The sequence below is a fragment of the Peromyscus maniculatus genome, chromosome X (assembly GCF_049852395.1).
Source record: "Peromyscus maniculatus bairdii isolate BWxNUB_F1_BW_parent chromosome X, HU_Pman_BW_mat_3.1, whole genome shotgun sequence".
In the NCBI taxonomy this organism is placed as follows: domain Eukaryota; kingdom Metazoa; phylum Chordata; class Mammalia; order Rodentia; family Cricetidae; genus Peromyscus; species Peromyscus maniculatus.
In genome coordinates, this window is record NC_134875.1 from 129,718,272 (window position 1) to 129,738,559 (window position 20,288).

Here is a 20,288-nt window from a genome sequence, read left to right on the forward strand (position 1 = left end):
TGCCTAAGTGTATAAATACACTGTGTCTGTTTAGTGTTGTTTATATGTATTGATTTCAGGGTTAATCACTTGGTATTAGATAACCAGTTAGGGGCACCTCCTTGCCCTCTCTTGACAATCATTAACTGTCTGTAATTAGCGAGGTAGAGATATGAGAGGGGTTAGAGAAGAGGGAAGGAGAAATGATAGAACATTTTTAAGAAACTGCAAAAATAAGCTGGGCGGTGGTGGCGCACGCCTTTAATCCCAGCACTCGGGAGGCAGAGGCAGGCGGATCTCTGTGAGTTCGAGGCCAGCCTGGTCTACCAAGTGAGTTCCAGGAAAAGGCACAAAGCTACACAAAGAAACCCTGTCTCGAAAAAAACCAAAAAAAAAAAAAAAAAAAAGAAACTGCAAAAATAAAAATAACTTAGGTGAGAAAAAAGCATGAAGATTTTTAATTGGGCTGAATTTTATTTTATTTCATCTGGGGGTACGGCCCTATGCCATTTTCCTCATCCATGTTGGCCAGTTTCATCTGGGGGTACGGCCCTATGCCATTTTCCTCATCCATGTTGGCCAGTCAACTGGTGTTGTCATTATTCAAGTCTTGCTAAAGCAACCATATTGTTGAGATTTCTTAGGTATAACTTCTGTGTCCTATCTAGAAGATACTACCTTGCAGCAGATTTCCTGGTCCTCTAGTTTTTAAAATGTTTCACTTCCCTCTTCCACAATGTTCCCTGAACCTTAGGGTGTGGGGGTTGTGTTGTAGATACATCCAGCTGGGGCTGGGAAGCCCATGATCAGTTGCTGTCTGCATTTTGACAAGATGATGCTTTTTGTAATGATCTCTATCTACTGCAAAAGAAGCCTCTTTGGGGAATGGGGTAAAGCCGCATGTGTGTGGGGATAAGGGGTTTTTAGAATCTCACTGGATCTAACCTGAAAGCTTTCTCCTTGAGGACTAGCTTTCATAGTACTGGAAAGTACTTTACAAGCTGCCAAGAGAGGGATGCAGTTTCTCTAAAGATACCTCCTCTCTAGATTGCAATGTACAATGTTCCTTCCACTCTATGACTGGAAAAAGGCTAATCATGCCCATTTATGACAACTGAACATCATTGTATATATGTTCCTATGTATATATTTGCATTCTTCTGTAAGAGCTGTACCTTATATTTGCTGGGCCACATCATCACATGCGCACCCTCTTCCTCTATCAGAGTGTGAGGTGGATGAATAATTTATGAATCCCCTTTAAGTCAGTTCCTTTAGCCAGGCTATCAAGTTCTTAGCTTATATATTTAGTATTTAAATTCTTCTCATTTTTATCTAAGCAGTAATAGTGAGTGGTCTCACTTTTATTAGAAATTTATTAATTCATTTGTTAGCAGAGATTTAAACATAAATGAATACAGCAAATATTCGCTTTTGAAGTAACAAACGTGTTTTTTGACATTTCAACACAGTACCCAAATTGCTTTATTTTTAAACATATTTAAAATTAGTATCAAGTGCCTAATTTTTATTAACTCTTTAGCGACTTGAAAAACAATGACACTTCGTTCATTTTGTTGTTAAATCCATGAACTTCACTTAACTTTATAAATGTTGTTAAAAATGTTAGCTTAACATTATATTCTGAGAAGATTCTACATATAGTTCTAAAATCTAGGGACAAATGTAAGCTTTTCTCTTTGCCTTGAACTATTTTACAATGTAAGCAAGTGAACAATCACTTCTAAAGATCAGGGTTTGGGACATTCTAGGGCTTTGTTCCATAATTTTACTGATCTCAAGGAATGACGAAGCTGGCTTATGTCTGTCGTTTCATTTTAGCACATTTGCCTCAGTTACCCTTAGTATTGCACTGCGCTTTGGCTGCCACAGAGAGGTCATGCAGGGAGTATCCTGGCTTAAATTCTGAAGTGCTCTCACTCCTGCTTGCTTCGCTCTGAAATCTCCTAAAAAGAAGTTGACACATGATTTTGCGAATATTACTGGACATCAGGAAATACATGACTGGATCTAAGCAGCTGTTGAAAGAGGAGAGAACCAGCATGACCTCATTGGTTTTGTGAACGATTTCCTTCCAGTAGCAAGAAGACACGTTTAGCTGTGAAGAAATGTAGATGAATCGAAAGGCATGATAAGGCACAAAACATATAGTAAAAATGATCAGTACGATAAAGGAGTTCCGGGCTGTTGTGGCATATTTGCCAGAATTAGGAAATTTTGATCTCCTTTTAGAAATCCTAAGTAGATTCTTGCCAATCTTCAAATAGGAGAGGATTATCAATAGGAAAATAAGCCAGAACATTACCACAAGAACATAGTTAAAAATCGCTTCTCCCTTTGCATTATGCCTATCTCTGTAATGGAAACACATTGTGGAATTGTGCCCTCCTTTCTTCAGCGTCAAAATGATCATAGTTAAAAATCCAGCAAGAGCAACTGTCCATACTATACAGCAAACATAAATACTCTGCTTGGTAGTTATTGCCCTCCTTTGTTGTATAGACCGATTAATTTTTACATAGCGATCCAAACTGATAAACCCAAGCAAAATAATACTAATGTACATGTTCATGTAAAATAGTGTCCCCACAACCTTGCAAAGAATCACACCTAGTGTCCACTTATTTTGGTTGATGTGATACATTATGCGAAAAGGGAGGCAGAAGATGAGTAGAAGGTCTGCAATGGCCACATTAAGTAGATAAATTTGAATGGAATTTCTTTTGCGGTGGATGCCCAGAAATACATAGAGGGCAATGATGTTCCCAACCAGTCCCACGATGAAAATAACAGAGTAGAAAGTTGTTAACACCGTAGATAGTAGTTTTTCATCCATTGGACAGCTAGTAACATTTGGCACGGCTGAGAAATTTTGTGAGGCTTGGTCACTGTAATTAGTTATAAAGTGCATTCCATAGGAGGAGCAGGGCCAGCTGTCAGTTGAAGTAGTCGTCATCGTTACAGGGACTTCTCAGTGTCTTCTGTAGCTATTAGAACAGAGTACTAAATGACATGTTCTTCGTGTGTACTTCTTTATTTCTTCATATTTTCCTACAAAAGAATACCAAACACTGAGTCAGTTGCTGTGATAATAACAGCTCCTTTAACACAAAACATAAATAAGGATTTCATTTCAGACCTTATTTGGGACCCTTTGGCTATCTACACAATGTGTGTAGTAGCATTATTGCATCACAAAACAACAGTAAATACAGTAGGATCTCTCTAACCTCTGTTGCTATAACACATGTACAGAGTCATTTCATTTATTATATAAAACTAAATAATTGAACCATGTGAGCATCATTTCTTAGCAGTATTGTTATGGGAATAGAGATAGTACAAAGAAACAGCAGCTCATATTTTTTCAAGGATGAATATCAATTTCCCCTAAAGGTGCTTATTGCCATGGGTGAGCTAGGTCCCCTGCTGACCCTGCTCAGCTTCAAAAATGCTTCCTGTCCTTCCCCTTCCCCTTATAGTTGGCATCCATTCATTTTGACATACATTGCCACATGGTGTATATTGGATAAGCTGTAGTGATCTCTCTTTCCACAGTGAGAATAGAAAAGATCCTAAATTTCTTCCTTCACCTAAGACCAAGATAGGAGTATTAAAATTACTTATCTATGGAAATACACAGTTACCAAAACAGAAGGCTGGTACCTGCCTCCTTTCACAGACTCCTATAGCCCTTCACAGGAGAATACAGTGATCATATAAAACTAGACCAGATAACAGCCAATAAACGACTCCCACCCTTGAAGCATAGGGCAGTAATATAAATGGAGCCCAAGGTTATGAGAGGCTAACTAATTAAACTTTAATTATGCCCTGGATTATATCATTTGAGATTGTCACCAGAACCTTCTAAGTATGTCAGTTCTACTTGGTCCCAGTGCTACTTGCTATTGAACAATTCTCAGGCATTTGACAGTTGGGACCTATTATATATGCAGGGAGAATTCAAGCAGGTCTCCTCACATTCCTTTCTTATAGTAACGGCCCTGGTTTTCTGCAAAGGCCCCTCATAGATGTAACATAAGGACTTTATAGTAGTGGGCAGATGAGATGGCTTAGTAGGGTGAAGGTATGTTCTGCCAAGCCAATTACCTAAACCTGATCTCCAAGACCTACTTGGTAGAAGGACAGAACTGACTCCACAAGTTGTCCTCTGACCTACAGATGTGTGCGATGGCCCATTTGTGTCATACATACATACATACACACACATACATAAGTGGATAGTGAAAATTACATACTTCAAAGCAGGACTTTCAAAATCATACCTAACTTCATAATCAAGGACAAATGACCTTTTTTAAGCCTCTATTCTCGTTTGTAAAAATGCAAAGCTTTTATGTGAAACACTTAACCCTGATACATAGTAAGTGTTTAAAATAGTTTTTGCTTCAAGCCTAGGTCTTGTAGCTCAGTGATAGAACACTAGTCTAGTATGTATGCATCCCTGGTTCAGTTCCCAACACTACACAAAAACAAAACAAAACAAAACAAAAAAAAGCTAAGTGTGTTGCTAGGCACACACCTTTAATCCCAGCACTCAGAAGACAGAGGCAGGCGAATCTCAATGAGTTCGAGGCCAGCCTGGTCTACAGAGAGAGTTCCAAGACAGCCAGGGCTACACAGAGAAACCCTGTCTCAGGAAAAAAAAAACTAGGTACCTAATGATCAATCGAAACATTTCACATTCGTGTAAGTACTGCTTGGATATTAAGGCCAGTTAACAACATTGGATATTAACAATATGAAGAAAGAGACCCTGCTCTCAGTAAGCATTTTTAGAGGAGTGTGTTCAAGCCCTAAATGCAGTAACAAAAAAGTAGTTTGATGGTTTGGTTTGGTTTGGTTTGGTTTGGTTTGGTTTGGTTTGGTTTGGTTTGGTTTGATTTGGTGGAGACAGGGTTTCTCTATGTAGCCCTGGTTGTCCTGGAACTCTAGACCAGACTGGTCTTGAACTCAGAGATCTACCTGCCTCTGCCTCCTGAGTGCTGGGGTCAAATGCATGTAGCACCACTTCCCAGCTATAAAGAGTAGACCTTAATTATGATAATTAATTTCTTCTTGTTGTCATTGTTTTATGGTACTGAGGATTGAACCTAGAGCTTTACACATACTAGGTGAATATTCTCCCATTGAGCACATCACACCACTATAATTTTCAATTTTTGCTTCCTTTTTTAAATCAAGCATCTTTGTTAGTATACAGAATGTATTTCACTATGACATTTTCCATATGTCTGTCATTGTACTTTGCTCATCTTCACCCCCACCACTCTCCCTTGCTTCCCTCCCTCAGTAGGACCCCTCTGCTTTATTGTCATAATCTACATGAAGAAAATATACAGTCTTTGTTTTTCTTCACCTCATTGTTCCCTTCCTTAGACCCATTCTTCTCTCACATCCTCCTCCTGCTGCTTTTATGTCTTCTACATTCTTTCTATGAGAAGAAACGTGCAGCGTTTGTCGTTGCTTAGTTAATTCTTGATTTGATGTTATAGAGAGAGAAAAATATTTGGAAGAATGTGGCCTCTCTTAAAACTATATTTTTTGGTTAAGTACAGACTTTTAATAGAAAGTAGCATTCAGCTTTAAATTTTGACAGCGAAGGAGTTGGTTCCAAGGAAGAGGAAGTGGCTGGTGAGGAGGAAGTTCTGTCAAGCCATCTTGAGAACTGTCTCCACAATTTAGGACCATGGAGGGAAAAACAGAGAAGGACTGGGAGGAAGGAATGACGGAAGAACTGAAGCTTGGCTGTGCTGTGTCTCAGATGCAGGAAGACAGATTTCACAACGTAGAAACATGCAGGCATGTTTCTTGTGATCCGACATCTTCAAATGAAGAGACAATCTAGGAAGGGTAGCAGGTTGCTGATAATGCAGCATGCCTTGCCGGGAAGAGGGCAAGAAACCTATGTTGTGTGGGTATCCAGGCAGCACTGAGGGTCAGGTAGAGACATCCTCTCCATAGGCGAGAGGATGCTGAGACTCAGATGATATGAGTGACAGCTGAGGAAGCTAACGTGACTTGGAATACTCCTCCATAAGAAGTTATTCTTCCTGATATATTTTAAACCCCATTAGGATCAAGAATCAAGTCTGCTCTTGTTTGCTTCTGTGTCCAGGTGTTTAGCACACTACATATTACTGAATGAAAGAGGGAATTTGTGAGAAGTAGACATAAAGTGTTAAAAGTACAAGTAGTGAATTCACAAAAACACAATTGCCACAGCAAAAAAAAACTAACCCCATCCTTGCTTTATAACTCATAAATCTGTAGTGTTTTAAATGAAAATAGTTACTGTTGACCTGGATTCTGTCCCAGGCTGATGTCTCCCTGTGATATTAATTTTTAATCATCCTCAGCGGTATGCTTAAGAAAGACCATGCACCAAACAGGGAGAAGTGGGATTCAGATTATGTCGGAGGGGTAAGTTGAAAGAAATAGGCACATTAGCCTATAGATGAGGATGTTTTGCAAGGCCACAGAGAAGAGGGTCTCCCTTTCTTATTCATGTCTGCAGAGAGCAAAGCAAGGACCAGTCATAGAAAGTGCAGAGACAGCTATTGCCTCTTTGTGAGTAAATGCTTTTACAATGAAACAGTCTAGCTTGGAAGGTATTAGCAGTCTTAGCACTAGAAATTCAAAGCTGCACCACTCTGTAGAAGGGATTCTCAGTAGTTCTCAAATCTGTGGATGAGCATCCCCTTGAAGGCTTTTTAAAGATACCAATGTCTGGCTTCTTCCCAGATACCATGTATAGTTTATCTGGAATGCGCTTTGTACACTGGTTTCTTTTAAAAGTTCTTGGGAGGTGTCCAGTGTGTAGAATCAACATTGAATTGAACTAAATGGTCAAATGACTAATTAATCATTATTTAGCCCTTGCTGTGATCCAGATACTGTTTGAACACATTATATAATTTCTTTTATATAGTCTTTATACGTGAGGTAACGAAAAAGCCATAGGTAGGCCCTTTACCCATAACCTCAGAGCTCTTAAGTGGCAGTTGGGACTTAAGTTGGGACTCAGCTCTAATTCTGATAACCCCTGAACCTCCTCAGTAAACCTCACTCCTGTCATAGCTGATCATCATTCCCTTATTAATGTTGAATTCTATCAGTCAGTAGTAGTTTGGCAAGATTCCTTTACCACTATCTACCTTGGTTGGTTTAAGAAAGGTGGTACCATCTAGCTTTGCTCCTTTGAAAGAGTTATTAATCTTTCCATTTGCTAGGTCTATAACAGTATGCAAATAAATCCAGATTTCACAGCATCAAATCATTGATCAGAATTTTCAGAATTATTTCTAGGCCAAAGAGCAATAATCAAGTTGTTTCTAGGAAGATAATAGCACAAAGAACATATCCTGAAACCATTTCCTCAATTCTAATATGCAAATATAATTAATAAATTAATTAATAATGGTTAGACAAAATAATACGTCTTTTGAACTGTGTTAGTGTCAAGTTGAAGGAGAAGAAAGCAAAAGCAGTGTGTGTGTTCAGCAGCCGCAGGCGCCAGGCTCTATGGCTCATGTATGTCTGTAATCGCAGCTCCTTGGGAGTCTCAGGCGGGAGAATCACAAGTTCACAGCAATGCTGTCTCACTTAGTGAGACCCTACCTCAGAAGAACAAGTTGAAAGAGGATCAGGAGCATATCTAAATGGTAGAGCAGTTGTTTAACAAGCACAAAGCCCTTGGAGTTCAATCTCCAATACTGCAAAAGTAAAAAAGTAATTAAGTTAGCTATACGTCAGCTGGTGTGTTGGTGTTGTTCACTCATTATCATTATCATCATCATCATCATCATCATCATCATCATCATTATAAAAATATTTTAGTTTTTCAAGACAGGGTTTCTCTGTGTAGCCCTGGCTGTCCTGGAACTCACTCTGTAGCCCAGGCTGGCCTCGAACTCATAGAGATCCACCTGGCTCTGCCTCCCAAGTGCTGGGATTAAAGGTGTGCGCCACCACCACCTGGCGAAAATAGCTTTTAAAATACAATTTAGGTGTTGTTTCTATCAATATCATGTGTTGAAATGCATACCTATTTGATAATAGACTGATAATAATGACTGAATATACATATTCAGGCCATGCTGTTGCAGTAATTGCTGCATACAGAACAACAATTGAAAGCATGTTACTTTGGAAATAATGAGATTAGCAATATATTTAGTTTTGTTATAAACTTAACTGTGTACTTTCAATTTTAATTTTAGTTGTTTGAATTAATTATTTTTGTAAAGTACATTGTGGTTTCTTTTTCTTTTCTTGAGTATTCCCTTTATTTATTCCGAAACACAAAACTTAAATTTTAATTGGTCTGGTAAGTTCCATAAGATAGTAATAATATAATAAAAATATTTGATTCAAGTACAGCTATAAATCATTGTGACACTATACAATGTCATATAAATGATAGGACTATATTGTTATTAAATATCCTATCCAAAACGGCAGAACCTTGTTTGCAAACCAAGAGGAGGTGTTGTCCGAGCAGTTTACTCAGTGGCTCTAAACAGCAAAGATTTGCTAACCTCCGAATAGCATTGTCAGCATACACTGGGCTTTCCTTGGAGTGTTCAGCTAATCAAGTTTTAACTATGCAAAGGCTCGTGGATATAGTTAAAAGTCCCAGAGGATACTTACAGTTGAGGCTTTCGTGAAGTACAAGGGGTAAAGGCAAAGCTCCTTAGAGTAGGCTCTGACAGCTGGGCTCTTCCATCCGGTGATGGTGCAATTGCTCGAGTTCTCTTCTTCTTTATATTCACATGTGGTGCAGTTGTTTTTCCCCTTTTCCTTCTTTTCTCAGTGTGACAGCCCCGGGGCTCCTTTTGAAGCTATGAAAAGACCCCACTCTGAGCAACAGCTTCAAGCTGAACTTTAGGAAATGACATCTTCTCTTTTGTCCCTTCTAGCTTAAACTAGGGAGTGCTTGGGTCATCTTAACTGCCAACAGGCTATCCAGTACAAGCAGAAATGAGCAGATTCCCCTTTCCTAAGAAATGAGGAGTGATCTGCTACATGGATTTTAGAATTTCTCTCTCTTCGGAATTCATTCTAGAAGTTGCTTCTGGCATAAAATGGTCTTTCTGCCCTGAATTATACTAACATTGGTGGTAACTTTTTTACTCTTCAGTTTTGCTCAAGTTTTATTTGGTCTCTACATTTTATTTTAGTACACTTTCGTGTCTTCTTTTAAGACCCTGGATTTATTTTGTAAAACAGCCTTAAAAATTGAGGACTAGGTGGGATTTGCAGTGCTAGTCTCTCCTCATGACAACAATCAACTTACCCAAGTTACCTGGAGCGGTCTCTCCTACCTCCAGGAAGATGTGACAAGGCTCTGCAGCCTCCATTCTGGTCCCAGTCCACTATTTAACCACCATCAATTCATCTGTGTAACTGCTGCCCTGCGCTTGAGTGTCAGTTCCCCTTTTGCTGCTTGTTTAGAACATAATCGTCCTTCTGCAGCTTTGTTTAAACAGTGTTTAAGTCACTGGGCTTCATCTGCCGTTTAAGTATTTCTGGGCATGTTCTTTTGAACATCATATTCTGCAGAGCTTTTAGCTTGTTAAGAATCTAATACACAAGACAACAATTTTACATTGCTAGAATAAAAATACTTTAAAACTCTTACTTCCCCCTGAGAATCTCTGAGAAAGAAGATGCTTACTGTATTTGTCTGGCAGTATTTTTTTTCTTACTGTGGTAAGTAACACATACCACTGAATTTACCATATAACCAGTTTGGAGTGTATCATCCAGTGGTGCTAAGTGTACTTATATCATTATGTTGCAGACTTAGAACTCCAACCCACTATGTACTTATTTTCTCTCCCCCTAGTCTCAACATTAGCAACTTTGATTCTGTGACATTGAGTAGAATCATATATAAACCTTTTGTGACTGATTTATTTTACTTAGCCTACTATCCTTGAGGTTCATCCATGCTATAGCATGTAACATAATTTCCTTCATACTTAAGGTTGTAAATTCCATTGGTTGGCTATTTTTCATTTTCTTTATTCACTTATCTTTCAATGGGCATGTAGGTTGTCTCCACTTATTGGCCATTCTGAATATTGCTGCAACAAATATATATATGCAAATATCTCTTCAAAATCCTGGCAGGATTTTTCATGATTAAATGAGTCATAAAGTTCTTTTTATCTCCTAAAATACAATATAAACACTATTTCTGTATTGTATGTTGTCCCACACCTGTTTTTAAACTTTAGTGTTCTCATATTGTAGCCTCATTTTCTCCTCAATGTCAGTCAGCAAGGTTGCCATCAAATTTGAGTATTATCTTCCAGTTCTTTATATGAGCCTGTTCTGTTCATTCTGAACATTATGCTTGTCACCATCCCCTCTTTATGTGAAACCCAACCCTAGTGAAGTTTAGCTCATCACCTCCTCCAGGCCTGAACCTCCCCAGTGAAGCTGAGGACTGCTGGGTACAAGCACACAAATCCTACACAGTGGTCTGGCTTCAGATTGGCTATCAAACCTTAAGTGGGCCCCTGGACTGCCAGCGCTCCTTAATGTGAATCTCAATGTCCTTAGTCCAGGCATTCTCAAAGAAAGACTTCTAGACCAGTAGCATTAGTAACTCAGAAGCTTGTAACAGACGTACACTCTAAACCTCATCCAGACCTAACAGCCAGGAATTCAAGGGATGAGGCCCAACAATCTAGGTGATGCTGGTGCTAAAATTGGGGAGTCACTGCCCTAGTTCATCCTCCTTCAAAAATAGTGTTTCACACCTTCAACCTTCTCAAACTGCCAGCAACCCCATTTCCTTCCCCTACTCTCACCTGCTAGTTGCTTTTCATTTCCCTAAGAAAATAAAAGCAGTTAGAAAGGAACCTCCTCTATATGTTCAGGGCATATTACAGGAAATGCAGGTATTTTGTATGTATTATATTTCTTATTTTTATATCCTACCAATGAAGAGGGAGATAGTGCGGGGTAGTAAAAGAAGACAAAACCTAGACCTCTCTGAGTATTATTTGTTTTGCAGTTTTGAGTTTGGAAGTACAGGCGTGTTTTGTGTAATTAAAACACCAAGCTGTACAAATCTAATTAAACTAAATGAGCCTCATTACATGCCAAAATGAAAGCATAACCACATCGAGAAGTTATTTTAGGTGCCTTTAAAATAGGATGGGGGGGTTCGGGGCATAATTTTAGACTTAACAAAAAAAGCTATATTTGTGTGGTACAGTAATCAAAATCAGGAAATTTACATTGAAAGACACCATTATGTGTTTGACAATCCTTGTTACAGATTTCATCAGTTGCCCTAATAGTATCCTTTAGAGCAAAAATAAAAACAAGATCACATTTATCTGTGATATTTCTTTAGTTTCACTGAAACCCTTGAATCCAGAGCTATATAAGCCTGCTACTTTCTAGACTGTCTCTTGGGCTTTTCTCCGTGATTAGATCTAATTACACTCTTTGCCAAGGACAAACCATGAGAGTGTCACTGGCTTCTCAAGGCATCATATCAGAGACCAAGTCCCATTATTAGCAATGTTCTCTGTGCTAGTTTCTTCTAGGCCTCTCCCTTGAAATACTACTATTCCCCTTTTGTAATTAGTAAGTATGTTGTAGGGAGGTACTTGGAGAATATACATATCCTATCACTCTTCAAACTTTGCCCAACTAGTTAGCATCCTTGGAGATTCTTACCTGGATCAATTATGTTCATGAAAACTGCCAATGGTGATTTTCTGGTTCCAACATTATATTTTCTTTACTTATTTACGGAAAGGCATTTCTGCCAAGTGTGGTTGTGCACACCTTTAATCCCAGCACTAGGGAGGCAGAGGCAGGTGGATCTCTGACTTCTGTGCCAGAGAAAGGCATCTCCTCTCCTCCCTATGTGTTTGTTTCCTGGTTTATTTGTATCAGTATGAACTTACAGCCTTTTATTTTGCTCAGTAGTGAAATAATATTATGACTGAACTTATCTTATATAATTTAATGATAAAAAGAATCACAAAGAAATTATACATAGTTACTAATCTTGCTGCCGCTTCTGTAGGTATTATTTTAAAACCTATATGTATAGACCAGTGGTCCTCAACTTTCTTAATGCTGTGACCCTTTAATACAGTTCCTCATTGTGGTGACCCCCAACTGTAAAATTATTTCTTTGCTACTTTTATGAATTGTGATATAAATATCTGATTTGCAGGACATCTGATGTGTGATTCCCCAAGAAGGTCAGAAGAAGGTTGAGAATCTCTGGTATAGACAGAGCAAATGAATAATTGTATCACTGTTATTAGGCACCAAAATTACTTGCTAAATCAAAGAAGTCAAAACCTTATAGTCAAAAAAGAGTGAATTTGTATTTTTCCCCTTCTATAAAGTACACACTTAAAACTCTGTCTACTGGAAAGGTAAAGCAATAATAACTGATCGGCTGTATGCTTGGGAGCCTCCTGTAGATTTAAATATCTTTTCCCACTAAAGTATATTATGATGTGCACATTTCATGCTATGTAAATTTTACTTCAGTATTTTTACAGATTCTAAGTTTTTAGGATCCCAAGGTATGAATCTATGAAATGAGGCTGCTAACATTATTAAGTCAACAGTTGGTAGTAAATCTCATGATGGGTCCGGTAAATAACACCTGAATCTACAGTTGAATCCTGTAACTAAAGCAGGGCATCCAGACATGTTCTTACTGATGAGATATAACAATTAAACCACATGAAATATCAGAACATAAAACTGAAATTGAACTGGACTCTAATCAAGATTCTGGATCTAACTATGAATCTCTATGAAATACAGCCAAGTATAAAACATAAATTATAAACCCTGTGGCTACCACTAGACTGTAGGAGATTTTACAGTAATGTAGACATTACTGAGTATCTTAAATAAATACCATGAAAATTGGGGAGGGGAAAGAATAAACTAGAAGGGGAAATATATTCTATAATACAGCAATATATGGTCCATGGATCCCATTTAATTTGGGTGTTTGTTTTGAGATAGAATCTTTTGGAGCCCAGGGTGGGCTCAGACTCACTGTTAATATGCAGCTGAGGCTCCCCCTTGAACTCCTGATCTTCCCGTCTTCAACTCCCAAATACTAGGGTTTGGGTCTTATTTTAAACTAAAGCACAACTAAAAAGCCTTGTTATGATAGTCAAGAAAAATTGAATGTAGTGTGAATATTAGAGGGACTAGAGACATGGTTCAGCAATTAAGAGAACTTCCTGCTCTTCCAGAGGACCAGGGAACACTTCCCAACACCCACGTCAAATGGCTCACCACTTCCTGTAACTCCAGCTCCAGGGAGTCAGATACCCTCTCAGCCTCTGAAGGCACTGCACCCATATGCATACACACACACACACACACACACACACACACACACACACACACACACACACGTAAAAATAAAATCTTTTTTTAAAGGAAGATAAGATTACAATCGTTTGCTTTTTGATGTGGTAATAATTTATATAAAATGATTTACATAAATTATTTATATTTAAAAATGTAATTATTTTTAAGTCCTCTGTTCGAAGTACTGAACTTGGTAAATAGGTGAAATTATATGGTTGGTTTTAGAATACTTCAGCAAAAAAGTTAACGAATGAGGATAGGTAAAGCAAAAATGGCAGAATGGGGGCCAACAAGATGCTCAGCTGATAAAGGTGCTTGCATCCAAGCCTGATGGCTGAGTGTGGTCCCCAGAACCTACCCAGTGAAAGGAAAGAACTGACTTGTTCAAGTTCTCCTCTGAGATGGCACACAATTATACACCCAAACACGTAAGTGTACTAAAAAGCTTTAGAGGATCACAGAATGTCAATAATTGTGCATATAAAATGGGTGGGCATGTGGAAGTTTATTCATTTTCCTACAATTGCAAATGTTAAAAGGTTGAAGCAGGGGCAGGACTTCTTCAGTTCCATATGTTCCTCTTGCTGCATTCCTAGCACAGAAAACTTGAAAGCTGTTTATATATACTGTCTCCACATCATCTCTTCCCATTCCCTGAAGAACCTAGTCCAGTAGACATTTTTATCTCCACTGTGCCACCAATACCACTTTGATCATGGGTACCAGTGACTCCTAAATTGCCAAATCTAATCATCTGTTCTCAGTTCTTAATTTAAAATGGCCTTGGTAACATTGATCACTACTAAGCATTTCTTCTTGGAAAAGTTTCTTCACTTGGCTTTTAAGATGCAAACTCTGATGTTCATCTGGGTTTCACTGTCTGACCATTCTGTACTCCTTTGCCAGAGTCTTCTCATCTTTCTACTCTCCATTTACCCCTAAGACCCAACTCTCCGGCCTCTTCTCTAATAGTAGTCACTCCCTTAGAAACTCCATTAGCTTGGCATGCTGTTGATCCCCAAATTCACGTCTCTAATCCAAGCCCCTGCCCTACCCTATTTTATAAGACCTAGCGTTCATTAGTCCATCTTTCAAACGCTTCCCCTAGGAGTCCCCATTTCAGTAAACGGTATCTTTATTTTCACTCCAAGGCTAATTCCAAGAACCTGCTTGTCAAGCTTGACCTGCCTCTTTCTCTTACACTTCTATCCATCAGCAATTCCTCTCAGCTTTACCTTTAGAACAATAGCTATGTTTGATTAGTTCTTGTCATTTTCTGTCCTTATCACCATCCTCTCAGGCCTGATCAGCTGCAATGTCCTCTTTTCTCTCATTCTTGTGTTCCTACTATCAATCAAATGAAGAGACTATTGCACAAAAAAGAAAATATATCTGTATTTCTTGAACATCCATGCTTTATGAGTGATGGCTTGATCTTAGAAACAAATAATTCCTAAGTCTTTAGAGAAAGCATTCAGAAGAGAGAAGAGGACAAAGAATTCAAGCATTTTATATAGTTTAGAAGCTTTATTTGTGTGTGTGTTTGTTTGTTTATTTGAGACAGGGTTTCTCTGTGTACCTCTGGCTGGCCTGGAACTCGCTCTGAAGACCAGGCTGGCCTCAAACTCAGAGATCCACCTGCCTGAGTGCTGGGAATAAAGGCGTGTACCACTACTACCCAGCTTCAGAAGCTTGTTTTTTTTTAACTGAAATTTGTTTTTTAATAATAGGTTTTTAATTTTTTAATACTTGTAGTTTTTATTGGGGTGGGGGCCCAGAAGACAATTTGTAAGAGTTGGTTCTCTCTGATTTGTGGTTCCCAAGTTGTCAGACTTGGGTAAGTACCTTTACCCTCCGAGCCATCTTGCCGACCCAATTCCAACATTTTTTAAGTATTACTATATTGTATTATTTGGTTTTGTGTAAATTGAATTATTTTCCATTAATTCTTATCGTTGGGTTTGATTGTCGTTTTTTTCTTTTCAGCCCCACTGTGTTCTCCTCGCCTCAAAAGAAAACTCGGCACCTGTTAAACTTGGGGGCTTTGGAGTAGCTATTCAGTTAGGAGAATCTGGACTGGTCGCTGGAGGTAAGACCATTTTAACGTATTTGGTTTCCCCTTCAAAACCTGCTTACTCTTAAGTTGGTGTCAGATTTCAAATTAGATACTAACCCAGCCTGAGCGTTTCACACCCCATTCTACCCAGCACCATCAGATAGTCTTCAACTTAGTAATTCCGCTGTCGTAACTAGAATTTTAGTCCCTTAAAAATACACTCTGGCTGGGAGATGGTGGCGCGCGCCTTTAATTCTATCACTCGGGAGGCAGAGGAAGGCACATCTCCGAGTTGGTGGCCAGCCTGGTCTACAAAATGAGTTCCAGGACAGCAAGGGCTACTCTAAGAAACCCTGTTTCAAAAAAAAAAAAAAAAAAAAAGACTGGGCTTGTAGGTGTAGTTTGGTGCAGAGCACTTGTCTAGCATGTGTGTATGTGGCGCTGGGTTCCATCTCCAGCACTGCAGAAAGTGCTGTGTAGATTTCTGCACTGTGTCCCTAACAATTCACAGAGAAGGAGCCCCAAGGAAGCACAATATAAGAACAGTACACAAAGACGTTAACGTTTGGAGCATAGAAGTTTTGGAAGTTCACCTGGACAAATAGTCGTTTCTAGTATGCATGAGTTTACCTTCTAGGGTCACAGCATGTCTAAGTTTAAATTTCCTACCATTGTCCTTTTTCTATATATCAAAGAATCCTGCTGAAGTTGCCAGCCTGTGCGTTTCTGAAGAGCAAATAGATAAGAACATAGGCTGGTTGTCTTATTAACCAAAGCAAAATATGATTTTTAAATTCCTGTGCCACAGTAGAAAATAAGAAAGTCAAAGTAGGAGCTTTCTTCACTGCTGTATAGAAGTGGATGCTAATTAAGATCCCAGTATTGGGGGGGGGTTCTTCAGTTACTCTTTTCAACAGAATCCAGCCCACCATGCTGCCCAGAGTTTACCTCAGTCTCTTAGTTTCACACGTTGTGTAGTTCTCCATTCCGTCCTGCCAGCATGGTCAGTGCGTTCCTGGAGAATAACACCATGAAGCACAGCCTTTAGCATGGAGTCTTCAAGTCAGTTTGCCACCCTTCTGAATACTTCTGTTAAGCAAGGTGTGCTGATGTACACATGAATCCCAGCACTGGGGAGGCTGAGGGAAGAAGGTGGCTTTGAGTTTGAGACCAGCCTAGACAACATAGCAAGACACTATCTTCTAAAAGAAAACAAAACAGATGCTTATGTTAAATGTAAACACTTTCTAAACCATGACTATCGAAATAGCTGTCTGTTACACAGGACATTTCATTCAGTTTGATTATGAGTAGAGCCTTAAGCAGTAGCGACATGGCACTATCTTCTGAAAAAAATGAGCATCAATTATAGTTGTATTTTAAGAATCACTCTCTAGCACACTCCTCTCTGAAATTAAATTGTGTTAAGTTCTTCTGATCTTACATACTTTTCCAGCTAAACATTTCCAGTAACATGAGAATGAGAGAAAATGAGTCAAATTCCTTTTATATGTTATGTACTGAAGGATTTTGTGTCTGTTACTTCGGATCTGCATTCTGCTCATATTCATTGTGGCATGGACTCTGTTATTTCACAAATCTTGATGGGGCGGGGGGAGATTCATTAAGTTTGCCTCCATGTACAACCATTTTCCTGAAGTCTATGAACCCTCCCCCTAATTTTTATTTTCCAACTAGTTTTGAACGCACAGCATGTCCATTATTCAAAAATTACTATTCTCTATGCTCTAGAATTCAAATCTTTTTTTTTTTTTTTTTTTTGGTTTTTTTTTTTTGGTTTTTTTTTTTTTTTTTTCGAGACAGGGTTTCTCGGTGTAGCTTTGCGCCTTTCCTGGGACTCACTTGGTAGCCCAGGCTGGCCTCGAACTCACAAAGATCCGCCTGCCTCTGCCTCCCGAGTGCTGGGATTAAAGGCGTGCGCCACCACCGCCCGGCTCAAATCCTTTTTTTAAACTTTCTTTTGAGACAGGATTTCATGTGGCCCAGGCTGGCCTCCAACTTGATAAGGGATTGAGGAAGACCTCAAACTTGTGATCCTCCTGACTCCACCTCCTGAGCACTAGGATTACAGATATGCACTATCACACCAAATTTGAATATGGTGCTGGGGGTGGAACTCAGGGCTTGTACATGCTAAGCAAGCACTCTGCTGAGCTGCATCTCCAATCCTAAAATAATTCCTAGTAGTCAAAATATTGTTTCTTAATGAACCTTTCTATATAGTCTTGAAGTAACTATTTTAAATATTGCAATGCCTTTAAAAACACAATGTGAATAGATAAAGGGATACATGATTTCCCTTAAGGGGAAAAAGCTTTCTTGTTGTTTAAAGTACTTTTGAAATTTTGCTAATGTTTTCAATTTTGGAACAGAAAGCTTTTTTCCTGTAGATTGGAATGTTTAATTACCTGGGCTTCCAAATAGAAAATATTATCTCCTTTACATGTTCTACATACTAAAACCACTTAACTCCATTACATTTCCCCCATCTAACACTCAACTGTTTAGAGAATCCACTTACCCTGAATACAACCTAGAAAATAATTACAATGTAGTGAAAACCATTTATCCTTAAAACCCATTCATAGTCCTTTCTGTTGAGAACTAAATGCACACACAGGAGGAGGAATTCTTCCTGGCTTTCATAAAATTGTATAAATTTGTGTCCCCTCATAATTTGCACCTGCCATTTCATCTGTTTAGAATGCCTTTTGTCATTTTATCTGTCAGGTTTAGTCTTTTGCTTGAAGACTAAGCGAACAATTATTGCCTTTTAAAAGCAAGCATATTGTAACTGTCATGCCTCCTCTTCATCTAACCAGAACTATCTGGGTTACCTACTTCCTTACAAAATTTGATCAAGGACATGTAATAACAGCCAAGATGAGAGATTTGTAAGGGGCAGGAGAGCCATGGCTCGTCCCTCTCTATGTCTGCTGTACCTACCACGGTGCTGAGGACCTGACTCTGGTGGCTAGTCATTTTCAGGTCAGTAGCAGATTATAAGGAACAAATGAAGAGTTGCCAAGCCTGGAGAAAGCATGGTAAGAGGAAAGCAAATGAAAGCCTGGTGACAAAAAGTGTAGGAAAGGTGACAAGGTGACAGCAAAGCAAGGCCATTGGATCAGAGAGAGCCATCCTTACATACCTGTGAGGGTCCTGGGAGTGTCATCTGTTGTTGAGAGCCAGGATGACAACTGCAAGTCACCACGGAAAGATTGAATGATGTGTGACACCCTATGCAAAAAAGGAGTCAGGAAATTGTAAAACGCCTACAGAAGGGATAAGGTAAAAGGCTGTCTTATGAACGCTCAAATCCTCAAGTATTGAAAGCATAACTACGCAGAACAGCTCCCTCCCTGAAGTTTGAGGGAGGGCTTTATTATTGCATTAAAATTAGCACTTAAATATTATGTAAATATCTGAGGTATTTCATAAACAGTTCTATGTTTGGTTTGGTAATTGGTTTCCTGTTCTTAGAATTTTGTGATAAAAGTCAAGTGGTCACAAAAAAAAAAAAATGAAAATTAGTAGCAAAGGCAAGGAGTTTGGTGAAGTTTTTCATACTGATGTACTTGAAATTGAAAAGTCTCTGCCATCTCTGAGCAAACTTCTCCCAAAGAAAGAGCACTAATTCCTCCATAGTGCAGGCGGCAGTCTTCAGTCCAGATAGATGGCTGGACTTAAACTGTGGTGCTTTGGATTATTCCCTACAAAAAGCCCCCCCACCCACACACACCCACCCCCCCACACACAATGAGTCACTCTACCTGGAGTTGTAGGAGTTGAATGTCAAAGTACCATGTGAACTTTCCAGCAGGTACCGGATGGGTCCTGGGAGCAGTGTTTCAAATGATACCCTGAGCCCTGCTTTTCCCTACTTCTGCCAGCTTCTGCCCTGTCCATCAGAACAATGTTTATTATCCTGGGGCCCTGCCTTATAGAAGCTGCCAATGAGCCAGAAAGTTCAGCTCCCAATACTTCAGCTCCTTTATGCTGCTTGAGAAAGCAAATCAGACAACCCAGAAATAAAAACTGTTTCTCTCGTCAGATCCTTGTAGTCGGTACTGCGTTTTTGTTGTACATTTTAAGAGAAGGTATTTTCCCTGTTGGAGCCCTGAGCTTAATCTCTTCCATTATGGGGAATGGAAGGGAAACCAGAATGATCTGCAGCGGAGCTCCTTGGCCCTCTCCATCCCAGCTGAGTTTGATAACCACCAAACAGGCCTTTGCGATATATGCTGTGTAGATGGACTAAAAGATTTCTTAGGCTCTGGACCGCAGTGAGATAAAGTCTTTTGCAATCTTCAAAGTAAAGATGATCTTGGATTCAGCATGAGAAGAGACAGGCGGACAAACCAACAGACAGAGGAAGGAAGGCAGGGCTGGGCCTGCAAAATGTACAAGAGCTGCCAAGTCTGGTAGGCAGTGGCTCACCCCCAAGTCCTTTCCCTAGAGTTTAAGCCTTTTACTCCTCCAGAGAGGAAAAGACTGTCTTGAGGGTACTCAGTTAAAGATGCTTATAATGTGCAAGCAGCTAGTACCAGAGGGAGGAAAAAGGAAAATTGTTTCAAGATGAGAGTCAAAGAGTCAGATGATACTTAGACACTCAAATCCTATGAGCCGGGTATGTACGCTTTTGATCCCAGCACTCGGGAGGCAGAGGCAGGCGGATCTCAGTGAGTTCGAGGCCAGCCTGGGCTACAAAGAGAGTTCCAGGGCTGCCAAGGTCATTACACAGAGGAACCCTGTTTCAAAAAACAACAACAAACACAGGAGGATTGCATGGGAGGGAGTTCCTGAT

General features: G+C 39.4%; 2 protein-coding genes across 24 annotated transcripts in view; one reads left to right on the forward strand and one right to left on the reverse strand.

Annotated features, from left to right (window-relative positions):
- Positions 1-20,288, forward strand: part of Cask (calcium/calmodulin dependent serine protein kinase) — a 332,948-nt gene that overhangs the window by 199,908 nt on the left and 112,752 nt on the right. For all 20 annotated transcript variants that reach the window (XM_076561547.1, XM_015995775.3, XM_015995781.3 and 17 more), the window contains exon 6: positions 15,394-15,496. In XM_076561547.1, coding sequence (XP_076417662.1) covers positions 15,394-15,496 — 103 coding nt within the window. The remainder of the gene's footprint in view (positions 1-15,393; positions 15,497-20,288) is intronic.
- On the reverse strand, positions 1,314-18,727 carry Gpr34 (G protein-coupled receptor 34). 4 transcript variants are annotated; one of them, XM_042269557.2, is made up of 4 exons: positions 9,323-9,463; positions 8,677-8,867; positions 7,645-7,739; positions 1,314-3,051 (listed from the first exon to the last, which is right to left on the reverse strand). In XM_042269557.2, exon 4 carries the CDS (start codon positions 2,954-2,956, stop codon positions 1,832-1,834), a length of 1,125 nt encoding a protein of 374 aa, XP_042125491.1. In that variant the 5' UTR covers positions 2,957-3,051; positions 7,645-7,739; positions 8,677-8,867; positions 9,323-9,463; the 3' UTR covers positions 1,314-1,831. The 4 variants fall into 4 exon arrangements, with proteins under 4 accessions (XP_042125491.1, XP_015851279.1, XP_076417669.1 ...); XM_015995793.3 differs by lacking the exon at positions 7,645-7,739 and having other exon boundaries at positions 1,325-3,051; XM_076561554.1 differs by lacking the exons at positions 7,645-7,739; positions 8,677-8,867; positions 9,323-9,463 and adding exons at positions 16,412-16,478; positions 18,633-18,727 and having other exon boundaries at positions 1,345-3,051.